We start from the raw sequence: 20,098 nt of genomic DNA on the forward strand, positions 1-20,098 counted from the left end.
AAAACAAAACTAAAACCAAAAACTACACCAAACAAAAATCAAAAACCAAAACCCTAGTATCCATGGAACCCCATGTTTTGGTAGAAGTATAGGATCTTCAGAAGTCATTCTAAACACGATGATAAATGACTAGAAGATGAAGAAACAGTAGCCATGAGAGGTGAGAGTACAGGGAGCACCTGAAGGGTAATTACATCAGTAACCTTGTTTCCCCAGTAACCTAAAATAACCCAACCGCGAGTTTGTCACTTTTCAGCAGGGGGCAGTAGAGAGCTCCAGACTTCAGACCCCTGGTGGAGGAATCCCAATTCCTGTCAAATTAAAGCACAGGATGCTATTATATTATATTACATATTTAGTATTCCAAAAAGATGTGGAATGTCACAAAAGACTTGAAGCAGAGTTAAGAATCAATTAATAGAAGACAACAGAGCCAATTTTCAAGGCCTGTATAGAGAAAAAAACAAGATCCAAGACTCACCAGGAAAAAAAACCCATCAGTACAACTAGCAATCATAAACACAGACAGCAAGCAAGAGTCAAAGGGCTACAATAAAATGCTTTATGTGCAACCAGTATTGATTTGGAACTGACACCAGGGAAAGCTAGGACTTCTCTGCTGAGGACATGGCGAACTATAAACTGCTGGACTGAGAAAGCATGGAGCGGCATTATTAGGGGGGCTCAGGGAAGTATTGTTGCTTTGAGGATAGAAGGCCCTTGAGAAAACAAATGGAGAAGAATGAACTCACTAACAAGGAAAAGCTGGAAGTACCTGAGTGACGGGGCACCTCATAGACTTATAATTGAGCTTTCAGGAAGAGCTGAAATTACTGCTCACCTTCTGAAGCCATGTGCTCAGCAATTACATGTGGTGACAATATGGTTTGACTTATAATTTTTGACCTTACGAGGGTGGAAAAGCAACTACAGTCAGTAAAAACTGTCCTTCGAGATTTGAGGTTTGTTTACATTGATTTTTATCTGTGTGTGTATCTGTGAGTGCATGCCATGTGCGCAGGTATCCCCAGAGGCCAGGAGAGGGTGTCAGATTCTCTGGAGCTAGAGTTCCAGGTGGTTGGGAGCCTGTGTTGGGTGTTGAACTCTGGTCTTCTGGCGGAGCAGAAACTTTGTGATATTCGCTCTTTACTTCTAACTTTATGCAGGTTCTGAGAGAGTTGTATCAGCTGTGGGGGTTGAATGCAGGCCCTTTGGAAGAGCAGCCAGTGCTCTAAACCACGGAGCCATCTCTCCAGCCCCTTTGGATTGTATTTTAACCAACACCCAAAAGCAACCACTATAGAAAAAGCATTGAATGCCACTATACTCTACGGCAGATAGACAACTGCAACAGTCCCAGCTTAAACAACATATGCTAATTGTGGTTGCAGAATCCTTGGCAAGAAATGCCTTCACCATATCACCAGATCATTTCACAATGTTTCCAAAGGTGGAAACTGGGGGAAGTTAGAATGAGCTTTGTGTGAAAGAGGTGATAATTACTAATTGTGGCCTTAAAACTAATTGCCCAGCAATTTGGAGGGGGTTGTTGTTGTTTTGTTTTTCCCAGCCACTCTCCTTGAAGATTCCCATAGGGAAGAGAAACCAACTGATATCCTGGACAACCTTTCTCAAATGTATGCAAAGAATTCGATCTCTATTAGCAAGGAGTGCACTGTGGCGGTCATCAAGATGGGCTTTCTTCTGGAGTCTGCTTACTAGACAGCTGCAAGGGTGTAGTTGGCACCCTGAAGAAGCTCAACGTGTTCCTTGCTGTGCCTCAGCAGCTGTGCCTCCTGTGCTGATCAGACAAATCCCACGGAGGCACCAGGCAGGCGAGAGGAATGATGCGGATGAAACCAAGGGATGCCACTAGCAGGACAAAGCCACCACACATTCAAACTGAAACAGAATCTAAAAATGGTCACTGGATTTTGCAACAAATATTGCAGTGACTTTAGCAAGAATGTTTTCAGTTGAGTAATGGGGACAAGAGCCAGATCACACTGGGTAAGGGGTGAATGGGAAACAAAGGCTCCAAGAAAGCAGCTCAGGAAAAGATTCCTGGTGAGTGTGTGCAGGGGAAGAGGACAGATAGTGAAAATGACGGGTATGTTATTACAACGGTAGAGGAGGGAGAAATGAACTTGGGGACTTTGGGGTCAAATAGTCAGGTTTTTTTTTGTTGCCTTTTTCATTTTTTATAGTCTCAAAATCTCTCAAAATCAGTCTTTAGCAGAGCTGGCTGTTTGGGTTATTCTTTCGGTCTACCAAGAGACAACCAAATATTTATCAGATTATGACTTTACATCTTTGATGAGTCAAAAGCATCCTGGATATTTCCCTAATTAGTTGGTTTGCTTAAGAGTTCTTCGAAGACCAGAAGCACTTTACAGTTTTTGTAAACAGACATCAAAGGTCAGCCACAGCAGGGTTAAATGCTTTGGTAAAGGTTTGTGACTTCCTAAAGCTTTCCTGACATAACCCCCATTGCTATTAAAACCATATGTAAATTACCCTTTGAGATAGATTAAGGGGCCACCCACTCCTCCCTGGAGCAATGAGGGCAAGAGTTAAACATTGTTAGAGCAGCGTTAAATATAGATATGGCACTGTTAATAATAAGCCTTTATTGTTAGGACCCTCTTAATTGTGTAGTTTCCTTTAAATAAGTTTTAATGTTCGAGGCTGGACTGATTGACAGCTGTTAGACCATTCCCTCACTGGTGTTTCTGATAACTTAAATTGAAGGACTAGGACCAAGCAGTTAGAGTAGGACTGCCCTCCCTCAGACTGACCTGGTTGCTTTGGAAGCTTTGTGAGTAACCTGAGCAAGCTACATTGCAGCCATGGTTGTTTCAAGCATCTTGGACCAGTGTTTTGAGTCAACACAACTAAGTCCGTCATCATTTTGACCCAGGTGTAGGAGGGAAGATGCTTCCCCTAGCTGCCCAGCGGAAGACGTCAGTTTCTGCAAATACACTACTTCGTTGCAGAAGGGCGATGCTGTGACGGATAAAAACACAGTCCTTCATGCACATGTAGATCCTTTGTAGTCAGTGTAAACACCCTTGCCACACTCCCTTCTGCAGGCTGTTGAGCTAGCTGTTCGAGTCGGCTGAGAGACACCCTCCTGCACTGCCCCCTGCTGTTGCAACATTAAGTAAAGCACAGAAAAAGGCTTTCCCAGAAAGAGCTTTCCTTGCCCACTCTTAGTCCTTGGCATTAGTGCAAACAGGACGACGAGGTAACACAGAGGACAACAGCAGTGACAGTGGCTGAGTGGCAGAGTAAACACGCTGGCAGGACACTTGAGCCCTTCGCTTTGACAAACAGATTATTGTACCAACAAATTCCAAGGAGTTGGAATTTCCCCAGGAGTCTCTTGCTGGGAGAAGGAAAAGGACAGAAGCCCTTGTGCCAGCAAGAGGAAAAACTTCTGCCAAGAAAAGAGTCTTCACAGATCTAACTGCTTGTCAGACCACCATGTAGGAGAGACTGGAGCTGATAATGATGGGTCAGTGATGGACGGGGCCTCACCTTGGCCAGGACTGCTCTACCATCCATCCATCCATCCATCCATCCATCCTTCTTTCATTTATTTTTTAAATATTTATTTACATATTTACATGTGTATGAGTGTTTTGCCTGCTTGTGTGTGTAGTTCCTGCAATAGCCAGAAGAGGGAATCAGATTTCTTGGAACTGGAGTTACAGACTTGTGATCCTTCATGTGGGTGTTGGGAATTGAACCCTTGTCCATGGCAGAGCAGCCAGAGCTCTTAACCACAAAACCATCTGCGATGTCTGCAGCCCCCATGTTAGAACCCCCAAAATGGACTTGAGAGGTCACCAGACAGACATCTTTGTTTTTCTTCCACTCTGGTTGCACGGAACAAATCTCCTTTCACTGCTCCTCCCTCCTAGCTGCCTTGTTTAATGGGTGTATTCTGAGTGGGTGGGTGAACCTAGCTGTTTAATGGGTGTATTCTGAGTGGGTGGGTGAACCTAGCTGTTTAATGGGTGTATTCTGAGTAAGTAGGTAAGCCTAGCTGTTTAATGGGTGTGTTCTCAGTGGGTAGGTGAGCCTACCTCGTTAGGATTGCCAAGGCCCAGGCTCTGACCCTAACAACTACAGGCGTAGCAGTAAAAAGGAGAGGGCAGCTGAAGTGTGGAGAGAAGTCAGGAGGGAAACCACAGCCGGAAGAGGCAGCAGAGATTACAAGAGACATGGAAGTGGAAAAAAACCACGCGCGAGAGAAAGCTGAGGCTAAAAACAGAGGGCTGTGAAGGACCAGAGCAGAGACACCGTGGGCCTTGGTCACTGGAAGAGAATCAGTGAGTTACAAAACTGGAAGGGCTGAGAGTCCCAGATACCCTTGGCCAGAGAACCGGAACACTAACCAATCTCAAGAGCGAACACTCCAAGGCTTAGAGTCGCAGAGCCTGAGGCCGGTGGAAAACTGTAATGTAAGCAAGTGATACCTGATTCTGCTAGCTGTGGCCTACTGCTACAGCTCTGTGATCCTGGAAATGAATTATACTAGCTGCTAGGTGTGCCTGTGGGGGAGGTGTGCGCGATGGGTCATGCTGCTAGTCAAGGCCTGCAGCAATGAGCCTTCAACTCGAGTACCTATACTTCCCAAAAGCTGCAGCTATCAGCCCTTAACTTTTCGGGTTTGTAACTAGAAAGTCTTTACGTCTCCCAGTCCAGCCACCAGGGCATGGGCACCAAAGGGCTCATAATTGCCAGTCTTTGGAAGAAAATTTCCTCATCTGCCCATCATTCCTATTTGTGAAGGGCAGATTGGCCCTAGGCACCTCACTGGTAACACTTTCCTATATTCCTAGATGACTTTTGCTTTTAGGTGGAAAACCAGTCCTCGCTTGTCATCAGGACTTCTAGAAGTCAGATTTATGTGTGATATTTTTCCTTCCCCATTTTGCTATTAGTAATGAATGTGTCAGACATAGGATATAATATATAACTATAATATAAAATACAATAGCCATAGCCTCTCCAAGTGACCCTGTTTGCTTTGGTCGTGAGACACAGATTCTCTGTAAAGGGCCAAGAGGAACCCTTATAAGAACATCAGACGTGTGTTGTTCCACAGAACCGAGTCCGACAGAACCTTAACGAATTCTTTCATGTTTCATGGAACACATTTCAGAGCTTCTGGCTGTGTTGTTTTAGACTGAAGGGATCGAGGGTGGTTGTGAAATGCCTGTTTGGTTATGCTACATAAGAAGGCCAGCCAAGCATTAAATACGGGCATCTGGAGGGTCTGGAAATACTAACAGGCTTATTAGCCAAACCCTGACACAGAGCCAGTGAATTCTTCCAGATTTATGGGCTCTATTAGGACAGAGAGCCGCAAATTATAATTCCAATCACTGTCCCCTGCTGATGGCAGCTTCTCGGGATGATGTTCTTTGAAAGGGGAACCTCGTTCTTGTTAATCTTTTCAAAGCCTTTTTTTGCAAGGCGGACAGATACTTTCCTAACAAGTGACACAGCCCTGATGGGAGGCAGATACTGAATGGTCTCCGCATGGAAGCTTGCTCTGTATAAAATGATAAAATAATCCGAGGTTCCATGAGACTTGAATGGCACAGTTTCTCAGATCTGCTGCTTCTTGGGGCAGCAGTTAACCTGTAACCAAGGCAGGTCCTAGGTCATCCGGTTGCTTTCCTCAGTGAGGTAACAAAACACTTGATGTAGGGTATCTAATGGGAAAAGGCCATATTTTAGTTCATGGGTCCTTGACTCTGTTGATCCTGGGTTTGTGGCGAAGCAGAATATTATGGCAGCAGGATCCTGTGGAAGAGGAAACTGTTCCGGTGGAAGGGAAGCAAAGTGAAAGGAGTAGACCAGGGGCAGGTACACCCTTCGGAGGCATGCCTCCAGTGCCACCTCCAGGTAGCATAATTCCTTTCTTTGCATAGTGACTAAATACTTAATGGAGATATAAAATGAGGTATAGAAGTCAAAACTTTTAAAGAAAAACCCAGTAGAAGTGGTATATCAGTTGAGTTATTTCTCAGTTTCTCTACAACAGAAAAAGCATTTTACTTAAAAGTTGACTCATTAAAGAACTATATACCATAACATATGCCTTTATTTTACGTCATCGTCTTGCCTAGCATCACCACGAAGCTCAGATGCAACAAACGTACACTATTCTTCAGCCAAGTGGCTAAAAATACTGTCCTTTGCAAGTTGACACTCAAGACTTTCTTGGGTTTGTTGCTTCAGCTTTGGAAAATAAGAATGACTATTTCAGTATTTGTATTTTTAGAATCTAAGGTAAGAAACTGAGATATAACACTTCTAAAGCTTAAATCATACATTAAACCCTACACACTAATAGTGGAAGACTTCAACACTCCATGCTCACTACTGGACACGTCAGTCAGACAAAAAATTAACAGAGAAATAAGGGAACTAACAGATGTTATGACTCAAATGGACTTAGCAGACATCTATAGAATATTTCATCCAAACATAAAAGAATATACCTTCTTCTCAGCACCTCATGGAACTTTCTCAAAAATTGACCACATACTCAGTAACAAAACAAATCTCAGCAGATAAAAAAACACTGGAACAACCCCATGTATCTTATCAGATCACCATGGCTTAAAACTAGAAATCAACAACAACACTAATTCCAGAAAGCCCACAAACAGATGGAAATTAAACAATGCTCACCTGAATCATCAATGGGTCAAGGAAGAAATAAAGCGAGAAATTAAAGACTTTCTAAAATTCAATGAAAATGACCACACAACATACTCAAATTTATGAGACACCATGAAAGCAGTGTTAAGAGGAAGGTTCATAGCACTAAATGCCTACATAAAGAAGCTGGAAAAACCCACACTAGTGAATTAAGACATTATTTTAAAACTCTACAGCAAAAAGAAGCAAACTCACCCAAGAGAATTAGAAGGCAGCAAAAATCAAATCAAGAGCTGAAAGCAACAAAATGGAAACAAAGAAAACAATACAAAGAATCAATGAGACAAAGAGTTGGTTCTTGGAGAAAATCAACAAAATAGACAAACCTAACCAAAAGGCAGAGAGAGAATATCCAAACTAACAAAATCAGAAATGAAAAAGGGGACGTAACAACAGACACTATAAAAATCCAGAGGATCATCAGGTCATGTTCAAAAACCTCTACTCTACAAAATAGGAAAACTTAAAGAAAATAGACAACTTTCTAGAAAAATATGACTTACCAAAATTAAATCAAGACCAGATAAGCAAATTAAACAGACATTTAACTGCTAAAGAAATAGAAACAGTCATCAAAAGTCTCCCAACCAAAAACAAACAAACAAACAAACAAAACCCAGGACCAGATGGTTTCAGCTCAGAATTCTACAAGATTTTTAAAGAAGAACTAATACCAATACTCCTCAAATTGTTCCACATATTAGGAAAAAAGGAACATTGCCAAACTCTTTTTATGAGGCTACAATTACCCTGATACCCAAGCCACAGAAAGACATTACTAAGAAAGAGAATTACAGACCCATCTCACTCATGAACATTGGTGCAAAAATACTAAATAAAATACTGGAAAACTGAATCCAAGAACACATCAGAACCATCATCCACCATGATCAAGGTGGCTTCATTCCAGACATGCAGGGATGGTTCAACATACGAAAATCTGTCAGCGTAATCCATCATATAAACAAGCTGAAAAATAAAAACCACATAATCATCTCGTTAGATGCCGAAAACGCTTTCAACAAAATACAATATTCTCTCATGATAAAGGTCTTGGAGAGAGCAGGGATACAAGGAACATACCTAAACATAACAAAAAGCAATATACAGCAAGTCAACAGCTAACATCAAACAGAAATGGAGAGAAACTCCCAGCGATCCCTCTGAAATCATCAAAAGAACAAATAATCCAATAAAAAAAATGGAGTACAGACCTAACCAGAGAACTCTCAACAGAGGACTCTAAAATGGCTGAAAGACACTTATGGAAATGCTCAACATCCTTAGTCATCAGGGAAATGCAAATCAAAACAATTCTGAGATTCCATCTTACGCCTGTAAGAATGGCTAAGATCAAAATCACTGATTAATGACTACTTATGCTGGAGAGGTTGTAGAGTAAAGGGAACACTCCTGCATTCCTGGTAGGAGTGCAAACTGGTATAGCCCTTTTGAATATCAGTATGGTGATTTCTCAGAAAATTAGGAAACAACCTTCCTCAAGACCTGGCAATACCACTTTTGGGTTTATATCAAAAGGATGCTCAATCATGCCACAAGGAAATATGCTCAACTATGTTCATAGCAGCATTGTTTGTCATAGCTAGAACCCAGAAACAACCTAAATGCCTCTCCACCAAAAAATGAATAAGGAAAATGTGGTACATTTACACAATGGAATATTACACAGCAGAAAAAAATGACATCTTGAAATTTGCAGGCAAATGGATGGAGCTAGAAAACATCATTTTGAGTGAGGTAACCCAGACCCAGAAAGACAATTATCACATGTACTCACCCGTAGGTGGTTTTTAAACACAAAGCAAAGAAAACCAGCCTACAAATCATAATCCTAGAGAATCTAGACAACAATGAAAACCTTAAGAGAGACATCCATGGATCTAATCTACATGGGAAGTAAAAAAAGACAAGATCTTCTGAATAAATTAGGAGCATGGGGACCATGGGAGAGGGTTAAAGGGGAGGATAGAGGCAGGGAGAGAAGAAAAATGTAGAGCTCAATAAAAATTAATAATAGTTTGGGCTTGCTCTCTATACTGCTATGTTAAAAATTAAAGGGCCCTGGAAAGTCTTGCAGTCTTTAGATTGACCTCTTCACATTCAATTCTCCATCAGGCCACTGTCTAATCACTCACAGGCCATCCCTATAGTGTGGTGACACTCTCAGTAAGAGAAGCAAGCCCCCAAAATGCACAATATCTATTTACATAAAAAGTTTTGAAGAGTGGTAAAACATTGGAAAAGATAGCCAATTAGCAGTTGCCAAAGGCTGAGAGGGGCAGGGGCTGTGGATTGCCTGTTTCATTAGCCTAAGATCTCCCTTTGTGATGCTGGACAAATACTTGAAACTAGATGAAGATAGATGATGACCAGAGAGGTTTGCTAACTCAGCAAGTGCTGTTGCTCGCCAAATTTCAGAGGGTTTGTGGTGTGCATTTCACAGTTGAGGGCAGGCAGAGGACAGAGTTGGTGAAGAGGGGAGAAGAGAGGGAAGAAAGGGAAGGGGAGAGAATGAGCTTGATTTAGGAAGATAGGTTTAGAGTAGAGCGAGCCTTGAATTCGTGAGGGGAGGTCTGTGCTTGAATTCTTACTTCTGTGATGGCTAAAGTTATGCTTGAAGTTTAAATTAATGTGATAAAAATGCCTCTAACCTGTAAGCCCCACTTACCCAAGGACAGATAATTTCCTGGAATGCTGAATGCATTCACGTGAGACAACAAGCCCCAGCTGCACAAGATGTGCTTGATGAAGTACACATAGTCAGGATGTATGCTTGCCCCTGACTGGATGAGGGTGCGTTTTGCCTTTATAAGCCTCTGACTAACATATTTCGGTGTCATATTCTGGGAATTCCAGATATGGACCTGGCCAGTGTCCATTGCCCTAGCCGGTATTTAATAAATCTTACTTCAAATTTTGCTCAAAAATTGTGATAGGGGTCTCATTCTTGTCCAGGGGGACTAACAGTTTCTCTGTGGTGATGACATAAAAGGGGTGTATGGTTTTTCTAGGTTTTATTTTTAAAGTGTAACCTAGAGTCAAACACCGGCCTTCCAGAGCCCCTGAGTAACAAGTGAGGCATATGTGTTTATGAAAACACAGTATGAGTCTGGGTACAGAGTTGACACAGCACACATAATTGAAACACAGAAAACATGCTGCTGGCGAGTTGTAAAGACAGGCAAGAAAGGACATTTAATCCTTGCTGTAGCTAAAAATGATGAAGAATGGAGGCTGGGGTGATGGTTTAGTTGGTAAAGAGTCGTGGTACAAACACACATTCAGATCCCCAGCACCGACACAAAAATCTGGGAAGGGGGTCACACAGCAATAATCCCCTTGCTGGGAAGGTGGAGACAGGGGTGGGTGACTGGAGTTTGGTGACCTGTTAGGCTAGCTGTGTAGAGTCAGTGAGCTGCAGCTTCAGTGAGAGAGTCTATCCCTAAAATAGAGTAACTGAAGAAACCACCCTTGCCTCCTCCATGTGCGCGCGCGCACACACACACACACACACACACACACACACACGAGAGAGAGAGAGAGAGAGAGAGAGAGAGAGAGAGAGAGAGAGACAGAGCTGTTAAATGAGTGAGAGTCTACTTGAACTAATAATTCATCACAGATGAATGCATCACTGAAGAATTGGGTAGCCCAGCATATTGCTCACCATCTGTGAACAAGAAACCTGGAAGGTTGGCAAAGTTGGTGCCACTCCCTGCTCCCGACAAGGACCAGGGCACGTGCGTTTCCTTACCCTCCCTCCTATAGTCAAAATTCCAACATGCTTGGCACATGTGACCTTGTGGGATGCAGCAACCACCAGGTCACACCAGCTGCCAAGTCCCCATCCTGCCATCTTCATTCCCACTTTCTGCTCTTCTGTTCCATGGACTCAAGCTCCCCAGTAAAAACTCTCATGCACAATCTGCTTTCATGAGAACTGGGGCGTAGACATCACCAGCGACTGCCTTTTGCTAAGACCAGCCACGCTTAGGAAATCCTGTCGGGTTGACCTTGACAATAAACCTTGGATCCCACCATTTTCCATCACTCTTCCTTCTAATCAACATGTACAAGCTGTTGCTACCTCTTAACCTCACTGACACGCAAATCAGTCAAGGCAGTTCTAGCAAAATGCAAACCGGACATTGCGTTATTTTGGGCAGGGGAGGGGGGTCCTTCAAAATGCTTATGAGCATCTTAACCCATTCAGAAAATAATTATGTATGCATGTATGTGTTAGTATGTATGCATGTGAACTGCATACAAACACTCTACATATGCTGTAGATCATATATAGTGACCTACAAAACACAACATGATGTGTTCCCTAGGACTGTATTCCCCTTTACTCTCCCTACTTCAGTCACTGTGCTTTCTTTGTTTCTGACCATAACCTGTACATTTTTCTCCATTGCCACTCCCACTTGTGGGTCTTTGCATTTCTTTACAGTTTTACTCCTCTGGATGTGGGGCTAGCCTACTCTCCCTCACTTCTTTCATTTAGCACTCCGCTTGAGTGTCGACTTTGCAATGAGGCCTTCTGTTTTGGATTGAGTATTTGAGCCCCTTCAGAAAATTTACCTGGTTGAAATCAGCATCTCCAATGTGCACTTTTAGGAAGTGAGTCTTTTGGATTGTAATTAAGTTACAAGGGTGATGCTTTTGCTTTCATGGCCAAGTCAGTGTCCTAAAACTTCACAAAAGCAAGACTGATGAGCTCAGATCTCTACCATGCGGAGTTACAGGAAAATGGGCATTTATGAACCAAGGAGAGGACAGCAGCCATCACATCTGACCAATGAAGGCAAATTCCAGCATTCCTATTCTCTCTCTCTCTCTCTCTCTCTCTCTCTCTCTCTCTCTCTCTCTCTCCTCTGATAGTGTACTCTCCTCTACCTGCAATTCTTTGGATTCTTTGTATTTTACTCTGTCTACCCTGTCCATTTTAGAAATTTTCCTCTGTTTGAATGTAAGGTCAAGGGGGTCATTTGTTATGTTTCACCAATGCCATACTAGGATTAGCATAAATATTTACTGAAAAAACAAGAGGGACGAAGGGAGGGAAGGAGAGAGTGAGGGAGTGAAAGATGAGGGGAGGGGGAAGAGAGGAAGCGAGAGAGGGAATCAGCTACAATAAAGATATGTTTATTTAAAGGCTGAATTTCTGGTTTTCTCAGCTCTGTAGACCATGTCCATAGGCCCAGAAGTACTTCAGAAGGAAGTTGAGAAAAACACAACACAGCTGAAGAGTCCATTACAGCCGTGCCCCAAGGAGCCACTCTTTGTTCCCTAGATCCTGTGTGCAGAGACTTTCCCCCAAACTGGCTTTCTAGTTTCTCAGCTTATAAAATGATAGAAATAAAAAGACACAATGTGACAACACCTAGAAATAATAAAAGACTAGTTCAGTCCTCTCTTTGGAGCTGAGTATTTGTAACACCAGGAATGGGTTAAATTAAACTAACGCCTGACAATCGTAAGCCCATATCTTAATGTATTATCTAACTGGAGAAGTCATATCTACTGGAAGAGAAAGCTGGACCCTCGGGAGAGTTTTTTATGCACAAAAGCAATGTGGGATGCTTACTTTATGACGATGAAAGAATATTTGAATTACTGGTGTATTCTGATGAGAAAGTATTTTCATTAAAACTGTATCAGAAACATCCAGGTTGGATGTACACATATAGCAGAATTGTATTAACGGGATGCCTTCAAATCACAAGAGCCCGCTTTACATCTAAACAAGAACACCAGAAAATTTCAAAACAAATTCTTGAGTCTGACATCTCGGTGACACGCTTTAAAACCCAACCTCTAGTTTTGAACAAGTGGGACTATTTGTCCATTCTTATAATTTTCTCTGTTATTTTCAAATGGCAGTGATGAAAGTCAAAGAGTAACTGAATACAGAGATCTGTTTCAGGAAACTTGGAAATATTGCGTTAAATATATCTTACTATAGTTAATTTAACTCTCTCTCTCTCTCTCCCTCCCCCCTCTGTGTTTTGTGTGTGTGTGTGTGTGTGTGTGTGTGTGTGTGTGCGCACGCGCGTGTGTGCACCATGGCTCTTACATGGATATGTGGAAATCAGTAGACAACTTGCCAGAGTTGTTGGTTCTTTGTGGATCCCAGAGATGGTGGTCAGGCTACCAGGCTGAATTACAAGTCTTAACCCGATGAGCCATCTTGCCAGTCCAGTATTAAGAATTTAAGAGACAATGCACCAGACATGTGCAAAACATATTGTCATAGCACTGATTTAAAAGACCGAGGGCCTTTGGTGAACTTCCATGTGGAAGTATTTTCAGAGACAGGTGAGCAAAGTAACCATCGTCATGATGTGTTCAGAAGGAAAAGCATCACATTCTGAGGTCAGGCAGTTTTGTTTATTTCTAAAACACGAGTTTTGCGTTCCTCATAACATAATAGAGTGAGTCATACTGTATTCCAAATGTGTAGGTATAGCCCCACAAGAAATGGCAGGTTAGTCCAATGCATGGTTTCTCAACATTTGGGCAGTCAAGGATATCTTTGAAAAAAAATCTAAGAAATTTGCTGATTGTGTGAATATAAAATTTTATACAATTCCAGGTTCCCAGCAGCATGGTAGACTTCTCGGATACCTCTGAACCTTTTGAGTAATAAGCTTTCATTTGATGTGTGTAAATGACACACCGGTACAATCAGAAAACAAGTAGGTTGATCTGCACAAGCAATTTCTGAGCTTTAACAGGGACACAGAGCACCTTGATGACTGTCCAGTGACACTCACACAGGAGTATTTTATTTAATGATGTATTTTGCGCATTGGGAATTAGCTTTCTCTATGCTTACTGCCTGGTCAGAAGTGACACAAGGAAATCGAATTAGTCTCCAGTCTAGCCAGCACTTCTTCTGCAGAAATGAAATGGAAAAAACTAAAAACTGTGGATTCAGGCCTCTAAGCAGGATACCTGACCAGCTCCACTGGCTTCCTGTGCACATACAAAGGCCCATGTACCCATGCACATCCATGTGCACACAAACACACACGCACATACATAAGCATACACAAACAGGAGCCCAGTTACAACAGAAAACTCCAGCTAGGTAGGCCAGTCATCATCTCAGGACCTCATATCTGGTGCATGGGCGCATGCGTGTGCAGGTTCAAGTCCACATTCACATGCCTGCCGAAGCCAGAGGACGATGCCAGGTATCCTGATCTGTGATGATACTGGATTGGTAAATAATCCTAGTCCTGCCTCCCAAGCTACCTTGCTGTCCTCCCACTCTGCCTGCCATTCTAGACATTCAAGTCACCTCTTTGAGTCAAGTTCTGGGATGATGAAGTGGAGTTATGTTAACATACAGGTTCAGAAACATTACTCCCGGAAACTGCATGGCATCATATAATATTTGTGTGATGGGGCGGGAGGGGGGGAGGGAAGCACAAAAAAATGTTAGTTTTCTGTAAAATAAAAGGAGAAAAACCAGAGTTGACAAAGCAATGTCCCACTTTCTTTGGCTGCTTTTAAGGAGCCCCCATTGTTGGGTGTCTACTTTTTCCTTTCTCAGAGGAGTACTGTACCAGGCAGTTGTGAGCCACCATGTGGGTGCTGGCATTTGAACCTGGGTGCTTTGGAAGAGCAGCCCGGCCTTATCACCACTGATCCATCTCTCCCCCTAGGAGTACTATAGCAAAAGAGCCCATTCAGAAAGCACTAGTGAAGTCAATAGCTGTAGGAGATGGACGTCCGAAGTTTCTGGAACATGGTTTTATGAAATGTGAAGTAATGACAAGGAGTGAAAAGGGTGCAAACCCCTCAGGTGTCACATCAGTACCTGGGAGAAAAATGCTAGTGCCCTGGGCAGTCAGAGAAGCGGCCTTGGTTGTGGGGCTTTGTGGAGAATAGCCCACCCACAAGTTAAGCATCCCCAAAGGTAAACGGCACAAAGGGAAGCTGCAGTCCACATCCTGAACACGATCATTTGGTTTAGAAAATTCAGAGACAGTCATTCATTAAACCCTTAGGTGTGGCCTGCAAACAGTTAAGACCGGAACTTTAACATCTCAACAGCATTTCTGAACATACTCCCACAAGGTGGAGAAACCCTTTACTGCACTGAAGTCCAAGCTCCAAGACAATGTAAGAAGTGGTAGCAGGTACAGGCGGTCATTGCTGCCATCATGAGCTGATAGGGAGCATGCTCTATCATGCTATTGGGTTAAAGGGCAAGGCAAAATGAGTCAGCACTTTTCTGGAGAAAAAAAAATTGTAAAAACCCAAAATGGCTTTCTCTCATGCAGAGAGGCAACACACGGACACCCTTTGAATGGAGAGAGTGATGGCCCGCCCAGCTTGGCTTGTTTGACTTGAGAGTAATATTCTCTATAATTATGTGCCAAAATCTTGCTGTTGTTCAGCTTTCCACTTTTTTCAAACCCCTCCAGAAGTGTAAATTTTCATTCATTCATTTACAAGGTGTGTGTGCGCGTGCGCGCGCATGCGTGTGTGAGAGAATGTGTGCACGCATGTGTGAGTGAGCTCTGGTGCTCATGTGGAGGTCGGAGGACAACTTGTGAGTGTCAGATTGCTGTGCTGTGTTACCCACCAAGCCGTCTCACTGTCCCTGTGAGCCCAAATACTTAATTCCCTTCTTCTGCTTCATCTGAGTTCCCTCATGTGAGTGGCAGCTGAGAGGAGTCAAGTTTTCCAGGTTTCTTGCGTCTCAAAGACAGCTGAATGCCGCAAACAAAGAGTAGGGACAGCAGCGTGTCCCCAACCTCGTCACCACCTCTGCTTTAATGAGGGTGCACTGTTCCCATCTGGAGAAGCACGTCAGGAAAAGATCCGGAGCCACACCGTGACTCTTTCCTTCCCATCCCTAGCCCATAGTGCAGGAGCATGGGCAGTGCAGAAAGAAGAGGTCTGCTCCACTCTCATCACCAAAGCGCAAGCCCTCGGCACCTTAGCAGCACGTTAAACAGGCACCCGCCTCTTGTACAGCATCCTGATGGATGCTGCAAACTGAGACAAACAGCTCTGCAAGTGCACAAGGCTTTGCGTCCTAAGCCAGAAGGCTTTTTAACAGTTCTATAAGAGGATGGTATTGCAGAACACTCTCTGGGCATGACATGGCTGGAGCGCTCTTGAATTAATAAAAGCTATGATTACTTGTACCTGACTCTGACCTGATTGAGGCTCATAGCATCCTGGCATGGGTACCAAGTGGATAGGGGATCATGAGGCCGCCAGCCCTACCTGAGGATTTATAGGAGGTTAATGGTTACTTTGGGAGGGAGAGACATTTTCTTTAGGGGTTTTATCATAGGAAGGTATCCATGCTCCTATAACTCCTCGTTCATGTTTTGTAAGCAAGCCTAGTTAAACTTGTTCACACACACACACACACACACACACACACACACGTGTGCGAAGGTAGGAGACTAGTTCAGAAGACAAAGGAGATCAGATGGAATGGGAAGGAGACAATGGGGCTTGACCATGATCAAATACATATACATTACATACATGTCATATGAAATCTCTTATTATGTACAAGCAATTATTATGCCAACAAAAAGCACTAAGAAAGTTGAAAGACAAGATACACTCTAACTATGTAAATCTTGTGAGCAAACATCCCTCGAGTCTTATTTGAGCATGCCATTTGCCCACACTTGAAAACAAACATCAGCTGTATCTTCCTCATCTTAGAATAACTTCACTCTTCAGGACCCTGCACGTGGTCTCCACTACCCTCCAGGTCAGATCCATCCATCCCTGAGCAGTCATCCCCTGTGATTCAGCCACTGTCTTCATCCGCACCACAGCCTCAGAAGCATCTTTTAGTAGAAGAAAAACTGAGCCCTTAGGAGTAAAAAGTGATCTCACTTTCAGCCTTCCCCTTTGGCAACGTTTCATGAGTTCCTTTGCACTCACAGAAGCTGTCTCTCTTCACTGGTAACTCTGTGAAGAAGCAGTGCCTCTGGGCTTCCCATAACCCGAGACAAGAATATGTATTTATTTATCCATTCACTTAAGGCTGGTTTGTGTGTGAGTGAGAGCTGGCTGGTTTGGAATCTGAGGTTGCATGGCAGGGTCGGGTCCCTGTGTTGGAGGTATCCAGCCTGCTTGGATAAGCATGCAAACCGATGAACTAAGGGTAGCAAGGTTGTCCTTATGGATTTTGAAGTTTGTACAAGAGTTCTATTTTAGAGACTATCTGTACCCAGTGTAGGGATTTCATCACTGTGCTAAGGGTGTGTTTCATTCTGTGAAGACAGTGTTGAGAATGAAGCGCTACTCAGAGGTTACTGCAGTAACACATCCTTGGGGGAAAAAGGCAAGGGTGGGTGGCTGAGTCTCAACTAACGGTGGAAACAGTACAGAAATGTGTACCTGGGAGTCAGTCATCTGACAACTGCTCCTACACAGTGAATTCTGTAGGATTGCATTTTTTTTTTTTATCTCCATGTCCTCTGGGGGTAATTAGTCACTTTGTCTTTCTGTTCTTTCTGCAGTATTTTTTAACCAATCTGTTTTAGGGAATAACTGATTTAATTTAAATGTTGCTAGCCGGGCAGTGGTGGTGCATGCCTTTAATCCCAGCACTCGGGAGGCAGAGGCAGACGGATATCTGTGAATTGGAGGCCAGCCTGGACTACAAGAGCTAGTTCCAGGACAGGAACCAAAAAGCCACGGAGAAACCCTGTCTCGAAAAATCCAAAAAAAAAAAAAAAATTAAATGTTGCTTAAGAATCTACCATTTAGCACGAGGATTAAAATGTGATTTTTGAAATTTCATCTTTTTCCTCATGTATATTAAAAAGAAATTCTGGATATGCTAAATGGTGATACAGGTTGGGCAGTTCAAAGTTAGGATCTACACACAGTGGATAAAGGGAACACTGCAATTTTTTATTATTTTAAAATAATTTAATTTACTCTTTTATAATTTCACACACACACATATATATTCTCCATTATTCCCTTCTCTTAATTCCCTCCCATTTCTTTGTTCTAACATGTCCAAGGGTACATTTATAAATGGGCTCCTAATTAAGTTTTTGTTTTGAGGCAGACTCTCTTTACATAGCCCAGGCTGTCCTAGAACTCACTCTGTAGACCAGGCTGGCCCAGAACTCAGAGAGATCCTCCTGCCTTTGCCTCATGACTGCTAGGATTGAAGGTGAGAGCCACTATGCCCATTTCTGATTAAGTTTTAAACTATTATCTGATGAGTCAAATGATTAAGATAATTTTTCACCTAGGGATATTGAAAGGGGTATTGGGGGAGAGGAGCAATTTTATTTTCTAAGATAATTTTTGGTTATGAGCCATCTCTCCAGCCCTATATAAGATAATTTTAAAAGTTAGTCCTTAAGTTGTTTTATGTCTTACTATCATTTGAAGTGAAACTAAAATCCAGCGGGTACTAGGAGTTGGCAAAATGTAGACAGACTAGTAACTCTTCAGAAAGCACAACTTAGGTTCTGTTTCTCTATGTCAGCAGCACAGACAACCTTCCCAAGTATGAGCAACTGAGTTTGTCCAGGGCCTGACCAGACACCGGCGCACTCCACCACACACCATGAGTTTCTATAGGGGTCTTGGCCTTGGCTACTTACAGAGTCTGGGTGCTGGGTGGTAGGCTGGGGATGCGGTGGAGTTCCTTGCAGGTGACTCTGAAGTCGTCCTCCTGGTGGCACTCACAGGGTGGAGACACACACCCTCTGCCCCACTGGCTCCTGGGCAGGGCGAGCAGCAGCACGAGCTGCAGCAGGTACCCTGGCCTCATTTTCCAAGGGACCCCTTGCGCTACTTCATCTTTGCGCACTGTCGCCTCATTTCTCAGTGCCCAGCGCCTGACGCTGGAGGAGAGCGGGAGCCAGAGGGACGGGAGGGAGGAGGAGGGCTCCGAGGGGCTGTGACCTCATCTCTGGAAAGCATGCTGGAGAGAGGGCAGGAGAGGCTCTCAAGTACTCCGCTTGCCTAGGCAACTCTCCATCCAAACAAGCCAGTTTGTCATGCTCGATCAGCCTCTCAGCTCCTTCTGTTCCGAGACACCCAACTTCGGTCCTGGAGCTGTACTCTCGGTCCCACCCATTAGCTTTTACTAAAGCTTCATAGACGCGCCCTCTTCTTCGCCTGTCTCCAAGCTCCTGGAGCCACCTTTCTTGGCTGAGCAGCCGTTAAGAGCGGTGGCGACCAGAGACCCACCCAAATGGGCTTCGTCTAATGTCACCCCGGAGTCGGAGACTGTTGTGGGACAATCTAGTGTCTTCACCCCCGGGAACTTTGGCTTCTCCAAATTAAAGTCACCTTTGCTGAGAACTACAGCGGACAGCACAGCCGGGGCCAGGCTCAGGGTGCAGCCGAAGGAGGATATGATACTCCGGGAGGATTCTCGATGCTGTCCCGCTGGAGCAGCCAGGGACCGTCTCGCGCCTTGGTGGCTCTCAAGCTGGAGCCACTAAAACCCGCTGTCCTGATGAGGCTCACCTAACCCGAGCTACTCCGTTAAGTCAGTCTCTGGGCTCTGGGGCCATCTGCTGTGGAGAACTGGGAACTGCGGGTGCAAGTCCCGTTTTTTGCCAAAGGGAGGTAGCCTGCTTAGAAATCTAGAAATTGTGTTTTTGTTCCCCTTCATCCTCTTCAGAAAACAAGAGTAAAAGGAACATTTAAGTGCTACATGGTTCTTCTCACCCTAACCAAAAGTATTAATTGCAAATGTAGACTAGATTGTGACAATTTTCTTCTTGAAAATATAACTGCTTACAAATTCTCCTAGGATCTTGATAAGCCACAAGGGATATATATGTATGTATGTATATATATATATGGAAAGGCTAGGGTGCTGAGAATTAAAGGAAACAGGAAGAGAGAATACTCTGAAAATACAAGATTGATTAGGCTGGAGGTAAAGGGCAGGCAAATATTAAGATCCATTGACTACATGCATCCCAGTGTTTATAGAAACTTTACTAATAATCATTCTAAAGGACCAACAGCCACACATGTCCTTTAAGAAGATTGTGCATTCACAGATGTCATTCCACAGTAAAATGAATCCAGCATTAGTTTACACAACAGATACAAATCTTAAATATGAATGATAAGCGCAAGAAACCACATTCAAAAATCATGTATTTATATGTGACCATTCATATACGTGACATTAGATCTGGGACTGTAGTTCAGTGTAGAGTGCTCACCTAGCAAGCTCAAGGTTCCTAACATGCCCGAGGTTCCAAACCCAGCAGAGCACAAACTTGGTGTGGTGGTATATTTCTGTAACCCCAACATGTGGGAACCAGAGGCAGGAGGACCAAGGTCTCTG

General features: G+C 43.5%; 1 protein-coding gene across 2 annotated transcripts in view; it reads right to left on the bottom strand.

Annotated features, from left to right (window-relative positions):
• Tshr (thyroid stimulating hormone receptor) overlaps positions 1–18,556 on the bottom strand; it is a 113,229-nt gene extending 94,673 nt beyond the window's left edge. For both annotated transcript variants that reach the window (XM_041658690.1, XM_041658692.1), the window contains exon 1: positions 18,387–18,556. In XM_041658690.1, coding sequence (XP_041514624.1) covers positions 18,387–18,556 — 170 coding nt within the window. The remainder of the gene's footprint in view (positions 1–18,386) is intronic.
• Positions 18,557–20,098: the final 1,542 nt, after the last annotated feature.

Source organism: Microtus oregoni, unplaced genomic scaffold (assembly GCF_018167655.1).
Source record: "Microtus oregoni isolate MIOR12 unplaced genomic scaffold, Mior012 000009F_ref0000495, whole genome shotgun sequence".
Taxonomy (NCBI): domain Eukaryota; kingdom Metazoa; phylum Chordata; class Mammalia; order Rodentia; family Cricetidae; genus Microtus; species Microtus oregoni.